The following is a 14,817-nucleotide window of genomic DNA, read 5'->3' on the forward strand; positions in this document are numbered from 1 at the left end:
TGGGAATAGATGGGCTCTTGGCATGGAATAGTAAGTGTAGCTGGACGCATGGAATATTTCATTTTGAAAATCGTTAGGGTATTCTGTATTCCAAGATCCACAGTGTCGACAGTGTGCCGAGAATACCAACTTTCAGCCACTACAATGCAGTAGCTGTGGGCCTTCACTTAACATCGGGGAAGAGTGGGGTTTGCATATGGATGTCAGTGCTAACAGACAAACAACACTGTGTGAAATAATCGCAGAAAGCAATGTAGGATGTATGACAAATGTATCCATTACAACAGTGCAGCAATATCTGGCATTAATGGGCTAGGACAGTAGATAACTGATGTGAATATCTTTCCTAACAGCATGATGTCACCTCCTCTGGGCTCATGACCATAGCAGTTGAACCCTAGATGACTGCAAAACTGTGGCCTGGTCGGATGAGTCCCAGTTTCAGATGGTAAGAGCTGATGGTAAGGTTTGAGTGTGGTGCAGACCCCATGAAGCCATGGACCCCGGTTATCAAGAAGGCATGTACAAGCTGGTGGTGGCTCCATAATGGTGTAGGCTGTGTTTCCATGGAATAGACAGGGTCCTCTGGTCAAACTGAACAAATCACTGACTGAAAATGGTCATGTTCAGCTCCTTGGAGACCATTTGCAGCCATTTATGGACTTCATGTTCCCAAAAAACAATGGATTTTTACGGATGACAAGTCACCATGTCACTGGGCCACAATTGTTCACAATTGGTTTGAGGCACATTCTGGACAGTTTAAGAGAATGATTTAGTCACCCAGATCACCTGACATCCCATAGAACATTTTTGGGACATAATTGAGAAGTCTGATCATGCACAAAATCCTGCACCAGCAACACTTTTGCAATTATGGATTGCTATTGACGCAGCATGGGTCAATACTTCTTCAGGAGACTTCTAATGACTTGTTAAGTCCAGGCCACGTCGAGTTGCTGCACTACATCGTGCAAAAGGAGGTCCAACAAGAAATTAGGAGGTAGCCCATGACTTTTGTCACTTATCTGTAAAAACATAGCCCAATTCCAGTAATATGATGCTCGCAAAAAAATTGGGATTATGATGAAGCATTTTTTTTGTCAACCAAGATCCCCCCCCACACACACACACACACACGAGAGGAAGAGGGGGGGAGGGGGAGGGAGGGAGGTTGGGGGGTAGGGGGAGGGAGTTGGGGGGGGGAGGGAGGGAGGGAGGTAGAGAGGGGGAGAGAGGGGGGAGAGAGAGGGGGGGAGAGAGAGGGGGGGAGAGAGAGAGAGAGAGAGAGAGAGAGAGAGAGAGAGAGAGAGAGAGAGAGAGAGAGCACATATGCAAACATATTCTAATAAATAAAAGTCTGGAGGTGCAACATTAACAATCAGCACGTATCTGAGTGACAACAGATTTTGGATTGTTTTGGGGGGAAGAGACCAAACAGCGAGGTCATCGGTCTCATCGGCTGAGGGAAGAAAGTCGGCCATGCCCTCTCAAAGGAGCTTGGAGCAATTTAGGGAAATCACGGAAAACCTAAATCAGACTGGCCGGATGTGGGATTGAACCGTCGTCCTCCAGAATGCGAATCCAGTGTGCTAACCACAGCGCTACCTCGTTCGGTTGCTAGAATTTGCACACGCTCAATGAGTGACAACGGTGAACAATGAATGGTGGTCTATTATTTATCTTCTAACCAGGATTTTCAGTCACCATACAATACAAGGCACAATAATTAATCTTCAAAGCAAAAAAACAATAAAATAAAAATCAAGTACACATCAGCAACTGAGCACCTCGCAATGAACATATAGCACTACCAGTGTGTTGACTCACAATAAACTTATACTAACAAAGAGATAGAGGGGCTGGCCAGTACTTACCTCAGCTCAGTACAGCCGATAGATACACACAAAACAGAACTGAAAATTTACATTCCTAGCTTTTGGAACTTTGTTCCTTCATCAGGGAGGAGAGAGGGGAAAAAAGGGAAGAAGGGAAAGTGGATTCAGTTATTCACAACCCAGGTTATGAAGCAACAGGGAAAGGTAAACAGGGAGGGTAGCAAGGATGGAGGCATGGTTGTCAGAGGGAAGCCAAAGATATTCTACTGTAAGTACTGTGCCAGCTTCAAACCAAAGAGGATGCATACAGAAGTAAAGAGGTATATAGTATAAAGATAAACACAACTATGTAGGATAAAAAGATGCGTGAATGGCTAAAGAGGAAAGGGAAAGAGGAGAAGACTGAAGAGTGAATGGGAGTGAGGTTGTTTAACGTAGGTTCAGTCCAGGGGGATGGCGGGATGAAAGGATGTGTTGGAGTGCAAGTTCCCATCTCCGCAGTTCAGAGGGACTGGTGTTGGGTGGGAGAAGCCAAATGGCACATACGGTGTAGCAGGTTCCTAGGTCCCTAGAGTTATGCTGGAGGGCATGCTCCGCTACTGGGTATTGGGCATCTCCTAGGCGGACAGTTCGTCTGTGTCCGTTCATGCGCTCAGCCAGTTTGGTTGTTGTCATGCCGATGTAAAAGGCTGTGCAGTGCAGGCATGTCAGTTGATAAATGACATGTGTAGTTTCACACGTAGCCCTGCCTTGAATTGTGTATGTTTTACCAGTAGCGGGGCTGGAGTAGGTGGTTGTGGGGGGATGCATGGGGCAGGTTTTGCAGCGGGGTCGGTTACAGGGGTAGGAACCGCTGGGTAGAGAAGGTAGTCTGGGAATATTGTAGGGTTTAACAAGGATGTTACGTAGGTTAGGGGGGCGACGAAAGGCAACTCTGGGTGGTGTGGGGAGAATTTTGTCAAGGGATGATCTCATTTCAGGGGTTGACTTGAGAAAGTCATATCCCTGGCGGAGTAATTTGTTGATGTTTTCGAGGCCAGGATAATATTGGGTGACAAGAGGGATGCTTCTGTGTGGTCTGTGGGTAGGAACATTGTTGTTGGACGGGGAGGAATGTATTGCTCGGGAAATCTGTTTGTGGACAAGGTCTGCAGGATAGTTGCGGGAGAGGAAAGCACTGGTCAGGTTATTGGTGTAGTTGTTGAGGGATTCGTCACTGGAGCAGATACGTTTGCCACGAATACCTAGGCTGTAGGGAAGGGAGCGTTTGATGTGGAAAGGATGGCAGCTATCAAAGTGAAGGTACTGTTGTTTGTTTGTGGGTTTGATATGGACAGAGGTGTGGATGTGAGCTTCAACAAGATGAAGGTCAACATCCAGGAAGGTGGCTTGGGTTTTGGAGAAGGACCAGGTGAAATTCAGATTCGAAAAGGAGTTTAGATTATGGAGGAAATTAAGGAGTGTTTCTTCACCATGAGTCCAGACCACAAAGATGTCATCTATAAACCTATACCAGGCCAGGGGAAGCAGCTGTTGGGTCTTCAGGAAAGCCTCCTCCATGCGGCCCATGAAGAGGTTGGCATAGGAGGGAGCCATCCTGGTTCCCATGGCCGTTCCCCTGATTTGTTTGTACGTCTGGCCTTCAAAAGTGAAGTAATTATGGGTGAGGATGAAGTTGGTAAGTGTGATAAGGGACGAGGTTTTTGGAAGATCTTCGGGTGGGCGTTGGGAGAGGTAGTGCTCAAGGGCAGAGAGACCATGGGTATGTGGGATGTTTGTGTAAAGGGATGTAGAATCTATGGTGACAAGAAAGGTTTCAGGTGGGAGAGGAGTGGGAATGGATTTGAGGCGTTCTAGGAAGTGGTTTGTGTCTTTGATGTAGGATGGGAGTCTGCGGGTGATAAGTTGTAGGTGCTGGTCTACCAGAGCTGAGATACGTTCGGTTGGGGATTTGAAGCCTGCTACAATGGGACGGCCAGGATGGTTCTCTTTGTGGATTTTGGGTAATAGGTAGAAGGTAGGGGTACGTGGCTCAGGTGGAGTGAGTAAGTCTATGGAAGCCATTGTGAGGCCTTGTGAGGGACCTTGGATTTTTAGGATTTTTTGCAGCTCAGTCTGGATGGAGGGAATGGGATCCTGGGTAACAGCTTTGTAGGTTGAGGTGTCAGAGAGTTGACGCAGTCCTTCTGCCACATACTCCACACGGTCAAGTACGACAGTTGTGGAGCCTTTATCCGCCGGGAGGATGACAATAGAGTGGTCTATTTTCAGCTCCTTAATGGCACGGGATTCAGCTGGGGTGATGTTGGGGGTTGTCGGGATGTTCTTCAAGAAGGACTGGGAGGCAACACTGGATGTGAGGAATTCCTGAAATGTCTGCAAGGGATGGTTTTGGGGGAGGGGAGGAGGATCCCTTTGAGAAGGCAGTCGGAACTGTTCTAGACAGGGTTCAACACTGGGTCTAGTACTTGGGGGCTGTGTTTGGGTAGTGAAGTGATATTTCCAGTTGAGGTTCCGGGTGAATGAGAGGAGATCTTTAACCAGGGCAGTGTGGTTGAATTTAGGTGTGGGGCTAAAAGTTAAGCCTTTTGATAGAACAGATGTCTCTGGAGGAGAGAGGGATCTGGATGAGAGGTTTAGGACTGAATTGGGACTGGTGATATGTGGCATTTGACTGTGGTTATAGTTGAGATTTGGTCTGTGTGGGGTATGTGCTGGGATGGGGAGATTGAGTAGGGTGGCTAGGCTAGGTTTGTTGGCTATGAGGGGGGTTTTTTGAAGGTTCTGTTGTGGTTGGTGTTTGTGAGGGATAGGGAGAGGGACCCCACTTCTTAGGTGTTGCACTAGCACTGTGGATAGTTTTTTCAGGTGGTGTGTGGCATGCAACTCAAGTTTGCAGCTGGCTTCTAGGATGATGTTCCTCAGTGTGTTCTCCAAGCAAGGGTTTGAGAGGTGGAGGACTTTGAAGAGAGATAGGAGCTGTTGGGAGTGGTGGTTACATGAAGTAGTGTAGAGATTCAGGACAAGTTGGGTAAGGGCTAAGGATTGAAGGTTCTGGAAGTCCAGGAGAGACTGGTGGAAGGAGGAATTGCACCCGGAGATGGGAACTTTTAAGGTAAGCCCTTTAGGGGTAATTCCAAAGGTTAAGCAGGACTGGAGGAAAAGTATGTGGGATTGCAGTTTGGCTACTGTGAATGCATGTTTCCGGAATGAATGTAAATAATGTGGTAACACTCCTTAAGTTCCTCCATAATCTCAACTCCTTTTCGAATCTGAATTTCACCTGGTCCTTCTCCAAAACCCAAGCCACCTTCCTGGATGTTGACCTTCATCTTGTTGAAGCTCACATCCACACCTCTGTCCATATCAAACCCACAAACAAACAACAGTACCTTCACTTTGATAGCTGCCATCCTTTCCACATCAAACGCTCCCTTCCCTACAGCCTAGGTATTCGTGGCAAACGTATCTGCTCCAGTGACGAATCCCTCAACAACTACACCAATAACCTGACCAGTGCTTTCCTCTCCCGCAACTATCCTGCAGACCTTGTCCACAAACAGATTTCCCGAGCAATACATTCCTCCCCGTCCAACAACAATGTTCCTACCCACAGACCACACAGAAGCATCCCTCTTGTCACCCAATATTATCCTGGCCTCGAAAACATCAACAAATTACTCCGCCAGGGATATGACTTTCTCAAGTCAACCCCTGAAATGAGATCATCCCTTGACAAAATTCTCCCCACACCACCCAGAGTTGCCTTTCGTCGCCCCCCTAACCTCCGTAACATCCTTGTTAAACCCTACAATATTCCCAGACTACCTTCTCTACCCAGCGGTTCCTACCCCTGTAACCGACCCCGCTGCAAAACCTGCCCCATGCATCCCCCCACAACCACCTACTCCAGCCCCGCTACTGGTAAAACATACACAATTCAAGGCAGGGCTACGTGTGAAACTACACATGTCATTTATCAACTGACATGCCTGCACTGCACAGCCTTTTACATCGGCATGACAACAACCAAACTGGCTGAGCGCATGAACGGACACAGACGAACTGTCCGCCTAGGAGATGCCCAATACCCAGTAGCGGAGCATGCCCTCCAGCATAACTCTAGGGACCTAGGAACCTGCTACACCGTATGTGCCATTTGGCTTCTCCCACCCAACACCAGTCCCTCTGAACTGCGGAGATGGGAACTTGCACTCCAACACATCCTTTCATCCCGCCATCCCCCTGGACTGAACCTACGTTAAACAACCTCACTCCCATTCACTCTTCAGTCTTCTCCTCTTTCCCTTTCCTCTTTAGCCATTCACGCATTTTTTATCCTACATAGTTGTGTTTATCTTTATACTATATACCTCTTTACTTCTGTATGCATCCTCTTTGGTTTGAAGCTGGCACAGTACTTACAGTAGAATATCTTTGGCTTCCCTCTGACAACCATGCCTCCATCCTTGCTACCCTCCCTGTTTACCTTTCCCTGTTGCTTCATAACCTGGGTTGTGAGTAACTGAATCCACTTTCCCTTCTTCCCTTTTTTCCCCTCTCTCCTCCCTGATGAAGGAACAAAGTTCCGAAAGCTAGGAATGTAAATTTTCAGTTCTGTTTTGTGTGTATCTATCGGCTGTACTGAGCTGAGGTAAGTACTGGCCAGCCCCTCTATCTCTTTGTTAGTATTTGTTTCACATCTTATATGAGATTTTCCATTAATCATTTAGATCACCTATATGGTCCACATCCTTCATTGTTTTGTCCCTTTTGTTAGCTATCACTTACGTCTGTCATCTTAACACCTTCTCTTCTTCAGTATTTTATAACTACATAAATAAATATTTTCGTCACCAACTGTGCTAGTTTCATCTTCCTCCTATTATCTTGTTCCGTTTATAGTCCTCTTCTCTTTTTTATTTATTGATTTATTTATTCAACATTCCATAGTTTTAACATTCGTTATTCGCTGTTTCCCAGCCAACAATCACTGCCAACAATCTCTTCCACACCTACCAGTATCATCCATTTCCATCGATTTCTTGTTGCTGGCGATATTTTTGTGCCATTGGCTGTCTTTCTCTGCCACAAGAAAAATTTTTTGGGACATTTCTGCCCCACCCGCGATCTTTTTTGCGGCACGCGCGATCTGTTTTGCGGCACGCGCGATCGCTTTTGCGGCAGGCGCGATCTTTTTTCGCCACTCGCTATCTCTGTTTTTGAGCTACGTGTGTTCTTTTTCCCCTGATCTGGACATACTTGCTTGGTCTGGTCAACTTTTTCCGCATTTTTCTTATTTAGTGGTCTTCCTTTGGTATTGAACATTACCAACACAATTTCTTTCCTTTTCGTCCTTCCCTCCGTGTTTTACTCCTTCTTATGATTACTATCTCAACTTTAGTTATTTAATTTACCTACCCACCAGTTACCCACTATGTACCCTAATCCTATACCACATTATTTACATTCATTCCGGAAACATGCATTCACAGTAGCCAAACTGCAATCCCACATACTTTTCCTCCAGTCCTGCTTAACCTTTGGAATTACCCCTAAAGGGCTTACCTTAAAAGTTCCCATCTCCGGGTGCAATTCCTCCTTCCACCAGTCTCTCCTGGACTTCCAGAACCTTCAATCCTTAGCCCTTACCCAACTTGTCCTGAATCTCTACACTACTTCATGTAACCACCACTCCCAACAGCTCCTATCTCTCTTCAAAGTCCTCCACCTCTCAAACCCTTGCTTGGAGAACACACTGAGGAACATCATCCTAGAAGCCAGCTGCAAACTTGAGTTGCATGCCACACACCACCTGAAAAAACTATCCACAGTGCTAGTGCAACACCTAAGAAGTGGGGTCCCTCTCCCTATCCCTCACAAACACCAACCACAACAGAACCTTCAAAAAACCCCCCTCATAGCCAACAAACCTAGCCTAGCCACCCTACTCAATCTCCCCATCCCAGCACATACCCCACACAGACCAAATCTCAACTATAACCACAGTCAAATGCCACATATCACCAGTCCCAATTCAGTCCTAAACCTCTCATCCAGATCCCTCTCTCCTCCAGAGACATCTGTTCTATCAAAAGGCTTAACCTTTAGCCCCACACCTAAATTCAACCACACTGCCCTGGTTAAAGATCTCCTCTCATTCACCCGGAACCTCAACTGGAAATATCACTTCACTACCCAAACACAGCCCCCAAGTACTAGACCCAGTGTTGAACCCTGTCTAGAACAGTTCCGACTGCCTTCTCAAAGGGATCCTCCTCCCCTCCCCCAAAACCATCCCTTGCAGACATTTCAGGAATTCCTCACATCCAGTGTTGCCTCCCAGTCCTTCTTGAAGAACATCCCGACAACCCCCAACATCACCCCAGCTGAATCCCGTGCCATTAAGGAGCTGAAAATAGACCACTCTATTGTCATCCTCCCGGCGGATAAAGGCTCCACAACTGTCGTACTTGACCGTGTGGAGTATGTGGCAGAAGGACTGCGTCAACTCTCTGACACCTCAACCTACAAAGCTGTTACCCAGGACCCCATTCCCTCCATCCAGACTGAGCTGCAAAAAATCCTAAAAATCCAAGGTCCCTCACGAGGCCTCACAATGGCTTCCATAGACTTACTCACTCCACCTGAGCCACGTACCCCTACCTTCTACCTATTACCCAAAATCCACAAAGAGAACCATCCTGGCCGTGCCATTGTAGCAGGCTTCAAATCCCCAACCGAACGTATCTCAGCTCTGGTAGACCAGCACCTACAACCTATCACCCGCAGACTCCCATCCTACATCGAAGACACAAACCACGTCCTAGAACGCCTCAAATCCATTCCCACTCCTCTCCCACCTGAAACCTTTCTTGTCACCATAGATGCTACATCCCTTTACACAAACATCCCACATACCCATGGTCTCTCTGCCCTTGAGCACTACCTCTCCCAACGCCCACCCGAAGATCTTCCAAAAACCTCGTTCCTTATCACACTTACCAACTTCATCCTCACCCATAATTACTTCACTTTTGAAGGCCAGACCTACAAACAAATCAGGGGAACGGCCATGGGAACCAGGATGGCTCCCTCCTATGCCAACCTCTTCATGGGCCGCATGGAGGAGGCTTTCCTGAAGACCCAACAGCTGCTTCCCCTGGCCTGGTATAGGTTTATAGATGACATCTTTGTGGTCTGGACTCATGGTGAAGAAACACTCCTTAATTTCCTCCATAATCTAAACTCCTTTTCGAATCTGAATTTCACCTGGTCCTTCTCCAAAACCCAAGCCACCTTCCTGGATGTTGACCTTCATCTTGTTGAAGCTCACATCCACACCTCTGTCCATATCAAACCCACAAACAAACAACAGTACCTTCACTTTGATAGCTGCCATCCTTTCCACATCAAACGCTCCCTTCCCTACAGCCTAGGTATTCGTGGCAAACGTATCTGCTCCAGTGACGAATCCCTCAACAACTACACCAATAACCTGACCAGTGCTTTCCTCTCCCGCAACTATCCTGCAGACCTTGTCCACAAACAGATTTCCCGAGCAATACATTCCTCCCCGTCCAACAACAATGTTCCTACCCACAGACCACACAGAAGCATCCCTCTTGTCACCCAATATTATCCTGGCCTCGAAAACATCAACAAATTACTCCGCCAGGGATATGACTTTCTCAAGTCAACCCCTGAAATGAGATCATCCCTTGACAAAATTCTCCCCACACCACCCAGAGTTGCCTTTCGTCGCCCCCCTAACCTCCGTAACATCCTTGTTAAACCCTACAATATTCCCAGACTACCTTCTCTACCCAGCGGTTCCTACCCCTGTAACCGACCCCGCTGCAAAACCTGCCCCATGCATCCCCCCACAACCACCTACTCCAGCCCCGCTACTGGTAAAACATACACAATTCAAGGCAGGGCTACGTGTGAAACTACACATGTCATTTATCAACTGACATGCCTGCACTGCACAGCCTTTTACATCGGCATGACAACAACCAAACTGGCTGAGCGCATGAACGGACACAGACGAACTGTCCGCCTAGGAGATGCCCAATACCCAGTAGCGGAGCATGCCCTCCAGCATAACTCTAGGGACCTAGGAACCTGCTACACCGTATGTGCCATTTGGCTTCTCCCACCCAACACCAGTCCCTCTGAACTGCGGAGATGGGAACTTGCACTCCAACACATCCTTTCATCCCGCCATCCCCCTGGACTGAACCTACGTTAAACAACCTCACTCCCATTCACTCTTCAGTCTTCTCCTCTTTCCCTTTCCTCTTTAGCCATTCACGCATTTTTTATCCTACATAGTTGTGTTTATCTTTATACTATATACCTCTTTACTTCTGTATGCATCCTCTTTGGTTTGAAGCTGGCACAGTACTTACAGTAGAATATCTTTGGCTTCCCTCTGACAACCATGCCTCCATCCTTGCTACCCTCCCTGTTTACCTTTCCCTGTTGCTTCATAACCTGGGTTGTGAGTAACTGAATCCACTTTCCCTTCTTCCCTTTTTTCCCCTCTCTCCTCCCTGATGAAGGAACAAAGTTCCGAAAGCTAGGAATGTAAATTTTCAGTTCTGTTTTGTGTGTATCTATCGGCTGTACTGAGCTGAGGTAAGTACTGGCCAGCCCCTCTATCTCTTTGTTAGTATTTGTTTCACATCTTATATGAGGTTTTCCATTAATCATTTAGATCACAATAAACTTATGTTACTGAATAACGAGATAATGCTAATTTTATGCTGAGTATGACTGCACATGTGGGCCCAGCTCTTTTTGATTTAAGCAAGAAAATACGAGTTAGACAAACAGTATTCCTGTCTTATGTGAAAGTGAAACTCTTCAAGATTTTTCAATAAAACTAACATTATTAACATCTTGCATCTTTATTCTTCATTTCTACTTATTTATTTCTTAACATAGTCACCCTGGCAATGAATACATTTCTCCCAACAGCAGATCAGTTTGTTGATACCATCAGCATAGAATGTTTGACTTTTTTGATGGAACCACAACCTCACCTCTGCTTGTACCACTTTATCACTATCAAAGTGAAGTCCACAAATATGTTCTTTAAATTCTGGAAACAGATGGAAACTGGATAGGGTTAAGTCAGCACTGTACAGGTGATGACTGATGACTGCAAACCGAAGGCGTCAGATTGTTGCAGATGTCGCAGTGCTCATTTGCTGTCTGGCACTACCCATGCTGAAAGAGAGGATGCTCCATGTGTGGACAAACTCATCAAATTCAAAATTTGATTACAGCATGCTGTTTCTCGCACACTAACACATTTATGTTAGTGCAAATATGTAGACATGAAAAATGAAGATGTAGAATATTAAGAACATTTTTTATTTAAAAAGAGTTCTCAGGTAAAAAATTTGGAAGGATACACTGCTGCATGCCCTCACATATATGGGCATGCCGAAAAGTTATGGCTCCGAATTTTTATTCGGTTCTTGACATCAGTTGAGATATTAAAGGTCATGCATATCACTTGGGCAATTTCCCCACTTCACTGATGCAAGTCGCAAGCCTCTGCTGATGTAGGGCTCTGAATTGTAGCATGAAACAAGGCAGTGCATAACTTAAGTATGTAGGTGTGTGAGAAACAGTGTGATGTAAGAGAGTTTAAGATAGAAAAGTTTTTTCATGAACCACCCTCTCCTTCAGCATGACAGTGTCAGACTACACAAGCACTACAAGAAAGTCAATAATCCCCCATGGTTTCACTGTCATCAATCATATGCCACACAGTTCCAACTTGTCCCCATCAATTTCCAAAACTTAAAGAATACCTTCAAGGACTTCACGTCAATAGTGATGAAACACACACACACACACACACACACACACACACACACACAGTGTTATCAAATCTGTAATGAAACTGCCTGGTGGGCATTTCTTTGCCCCCCTGGCAGGCAGCCAGCCAGTGGCGGTGCTGGTGCAGAGTATATTTCCCCATGTATGGGTAGAATTTTAGCACAAGTAGCACATGTTTGCTAGGCGACAGAATACAGTGTATTGAGTGAAAGTGTTTCAAGTGAAATGACAAACACAAGTATTCTATTAATCAAAGACTATTCATGTATGATTCGTACATGTGTACAGAATCAGCATATGCTGTAAGGAGATCCTTTCAAGAGGAATTTCCTGATGTTCAAGTTCTTAATTGGAGCACAATTCATCAGTTTATAAATAAATAATAATGAACAGGAAGTGTTCTTGATGTGAAACACAGACAACCATGTACAATATCAACATAAAAAACTCTCAGTAACATTGAGCATGCTCTAGAAATGTCTAGAAAATCAGTTTGACATTTTTCTCAGCAAATGGGAATTTCTTATGGTTGTATTCAAATAGCTACAAAGTTATTGAAGTTACAGACCTGTAAAATAACTGCCATGCATGCACTTAAACAAAGTGACCCTGCAAAAAAGTTGTGATTTTGTGAATGGATTTTGGACAGGGTTCATGACGAAGAAATAGACCCTCACTTAACTTTTTGGACAAATCATAGTTCCACTTCAGTGGCTATGTTAATTTGCTAAGTAAACATTACTGGAGTTTTGAAAAGTCTAACACAATGCACAAGGCACCCCTGCATGATCAAATATAGGAATGTGGTGCACTATTAGGAAACAATTAGTGGTGAGAGATATTTGGAAAACATTTTGCGGCTCTTTTAGCCAGTTAACTGAGACATAACATGCTTCTGTGACCTTCCAGTAGGACTCCACGTCAGCACACGCAATTCAGCTTCTCATTACAGAAAATTCATGACGTGTTTCAAGATACGGTTAACACTAACAACTTATGGCCTCCTGATCCCCCAATTTAACACCCAGCAATTTTCAATTTTTATCTCGAGAGGGGGAGGAGGATGGGGGGGGGGGGGGGGAGGCATTAAAAGAGGAAATGTACAAATCAAATCCACACTCTTTAAATAAACTTAAAACTAAAATTTGTCAAGAAATTGCAGCCGTTTTTCTGAGGGAACTGCAATGTGTAATGAGCAACTTCCCAAGCAGGTATTATAAATGCTGCTCTTGCCGGCCAGCCGCTTGCCACAGAGAGGGTTGCGTTAACAACTGATCACCCTGTATAAAGCAGAGTGTATGTGTGTATGTTTGAATCATCTCCCAAACTGTTTGATCATTTTCAATCAAATTTGGCACAGAAACAGCAGGCCACATAAGTAACTGCACTGTGGCGTTTTATAGCATCCTATTTCCAATAGGAGTGGAGATATGAGCAAAACTTTGTTTTTACTGGCCCCTGGCATATATGTTGCCCTGCATGATAGGCATGTTGTGTGGGAACAGTGTCAGCCTGCTACATCAACCTTCCATGCAGGGCAGCCTATGTGTCAGGGGAAAGAATCTGTTTCTAGGCTCCAACATGTAGCTTGCTCTGCATGACAGGCATGTTGTGGGAATACAACAGGCTGCTTTATTAAACTGTATGCACAGGCTACATGCACTGATCAGAATGACTAGTGACAGGTCAAGGTAGATAAAGGAAGGGATGCACAGAGCAAGGGGAGGGGGAAATTGACAGAGGGGAGGAGGGGAAGATGCATGTAGCAGGTGGAAGGTGTAGAGCAGTGATGGGTAGGTGGAAAAGGAAGACGGGGAGGTGGAGGTGGAGGTGGAATGTGAGAGAGACAGGAGGATATGGTCAGAGGAAGGGGGTGGAGAAAATGGACAAAGAAAAGAGGAGGAGGAGATGAAGACACAGAAAGTGGGGAGGAGGAGAGAGACAGATAAAGGTGAAAGGATGAGGAAGACAGACAGAGGGAGGAAGAGATGGACACAGAAGAGGAGGAGGAGGAGGAGGTATGTCCGATATACGTGTCGAACACATGCGCGGGCAAAGTCGCAGGGGAATGGCTAGAGTGCACATAAATATCAGTAATTTTTTCTGGAAAACACTATATTTAAGTCAAATGTTTGATGTCATTTAGTAAATTGCACTGCATATTATTAAATACACTGTTTTCACCTTTTTTACATGTCTGTCTACTGGTTCATGGCTCTTACTTCAAAAAGTAATGGTGTGCATAGTATTTTTATTCTTGTATTGACTTTCGTGAAATTAAAAGCTAATTGCAAATATGAGAATCATGTGCAGTTTTATACCTTCACGTTTTGTTGTTTGTCGCTTGTACTGTATACGGAAACGGAATGCTTCGAGAACAGATGCCACAACTATTGTGAGGACAATCATTGTTGACAGGTAAAACAGCATGAAGTAGATGCGGCTCCATGGCGATGCAACTGATGCATATCCATTCATCAAAATAAACCAATTATTAACCACAGTCAACTCAAAAAGTGTGACTGAACTTTTCATCAGGTTTTCAAAGGTGTTGAGGTAATAGTACCCCAGTGCAGTGCTTCCATTGGCACTGTACTTGTAGAAGTCCTCCACTGTAGTATTCCTGTAAGAATATCATGCTGTATTTCAGTGACTAACCTTCTGCGAAATTAAATACAGATGCTTAAGCTATAATTTTGCTGATGAGTTGCACGACAGTGCCTCACTTATTGCAAACTTCTCAACTTACACACAGCAATTCCGCATATCGTATCCAGCGAAGAGCTCCATTCCAATTATGGCAAAGAAGTAATACAGGACAAGCATGACTATGGCAGTAGAACACATCAGCGGTGTTAGAAGTACGAGCGTGCCAAAAACGTCACGATAACGTTTCTTCAGTTTAAAAAGTCGCAGCAGTCGTAATGGGCGGATAAAAATCAAAACTACCATCCAGGGGAACATGGTCAGAAGTGTAACTGCGCATAGTGTTGCCAGAGTAACAGAAAAATCAAATGAATTCCATCCAGAGCTGAAATATTGGGATACACCTAGCCCCAGGATCTTTAACAGCGCCTCTATTAATCCCACTGGAAAAAATAAATAAATATCAATATTCACG

General features: G+C 45.2%; 1 protein-coding gene across 1 annotated transcript in view; it reads right to left on the reverse strand.

Annotated features, from left to right (window-relative positions):
• The window catches only part of LOC126419818 (two pore channel protein 1-like), a 66,887-nt gene that overhangs the window by 20,615 nt on the left and 31,455 nt on the right, over positions 1 to 14,817 (reverse strand). The window contains exons 10-11 of the mRNA XM_050087044.1: positions 14,446 to 14,785; positions 14,018 to 14,319 (exon numbers count right to left, since the gene is read on the reverse strand). Of these exons, the coding sequence (XP_049943001.1) occupies positions 14,018 to 14,319; positions 14,446 to 14,785 (642 nt within the window). The remainder of the gene's footprint in view (positions 1 to 14,017; positions 14,320 to 14,445; positions 14,786 to 14,817) is intronic.

The sequence above is a fragment of the Schistocerca serialis genome, chromosome 9 (genome assembly GCF_023864345.2).
Source record: "Schistocerca serialis cubense isolate TAMUIC-IGC-003099 chromosome 9, iqSchSeri2.2, whole genome shotgun sequence".
In the NCBI taxonomy this organism is placed as follows: domain Eukaryota; kingdom Metazoa; phylum Arthropoda; class Insecta; order Orthoptera; family Acrididae; genus Schistocerca; species Schistocerca serialis.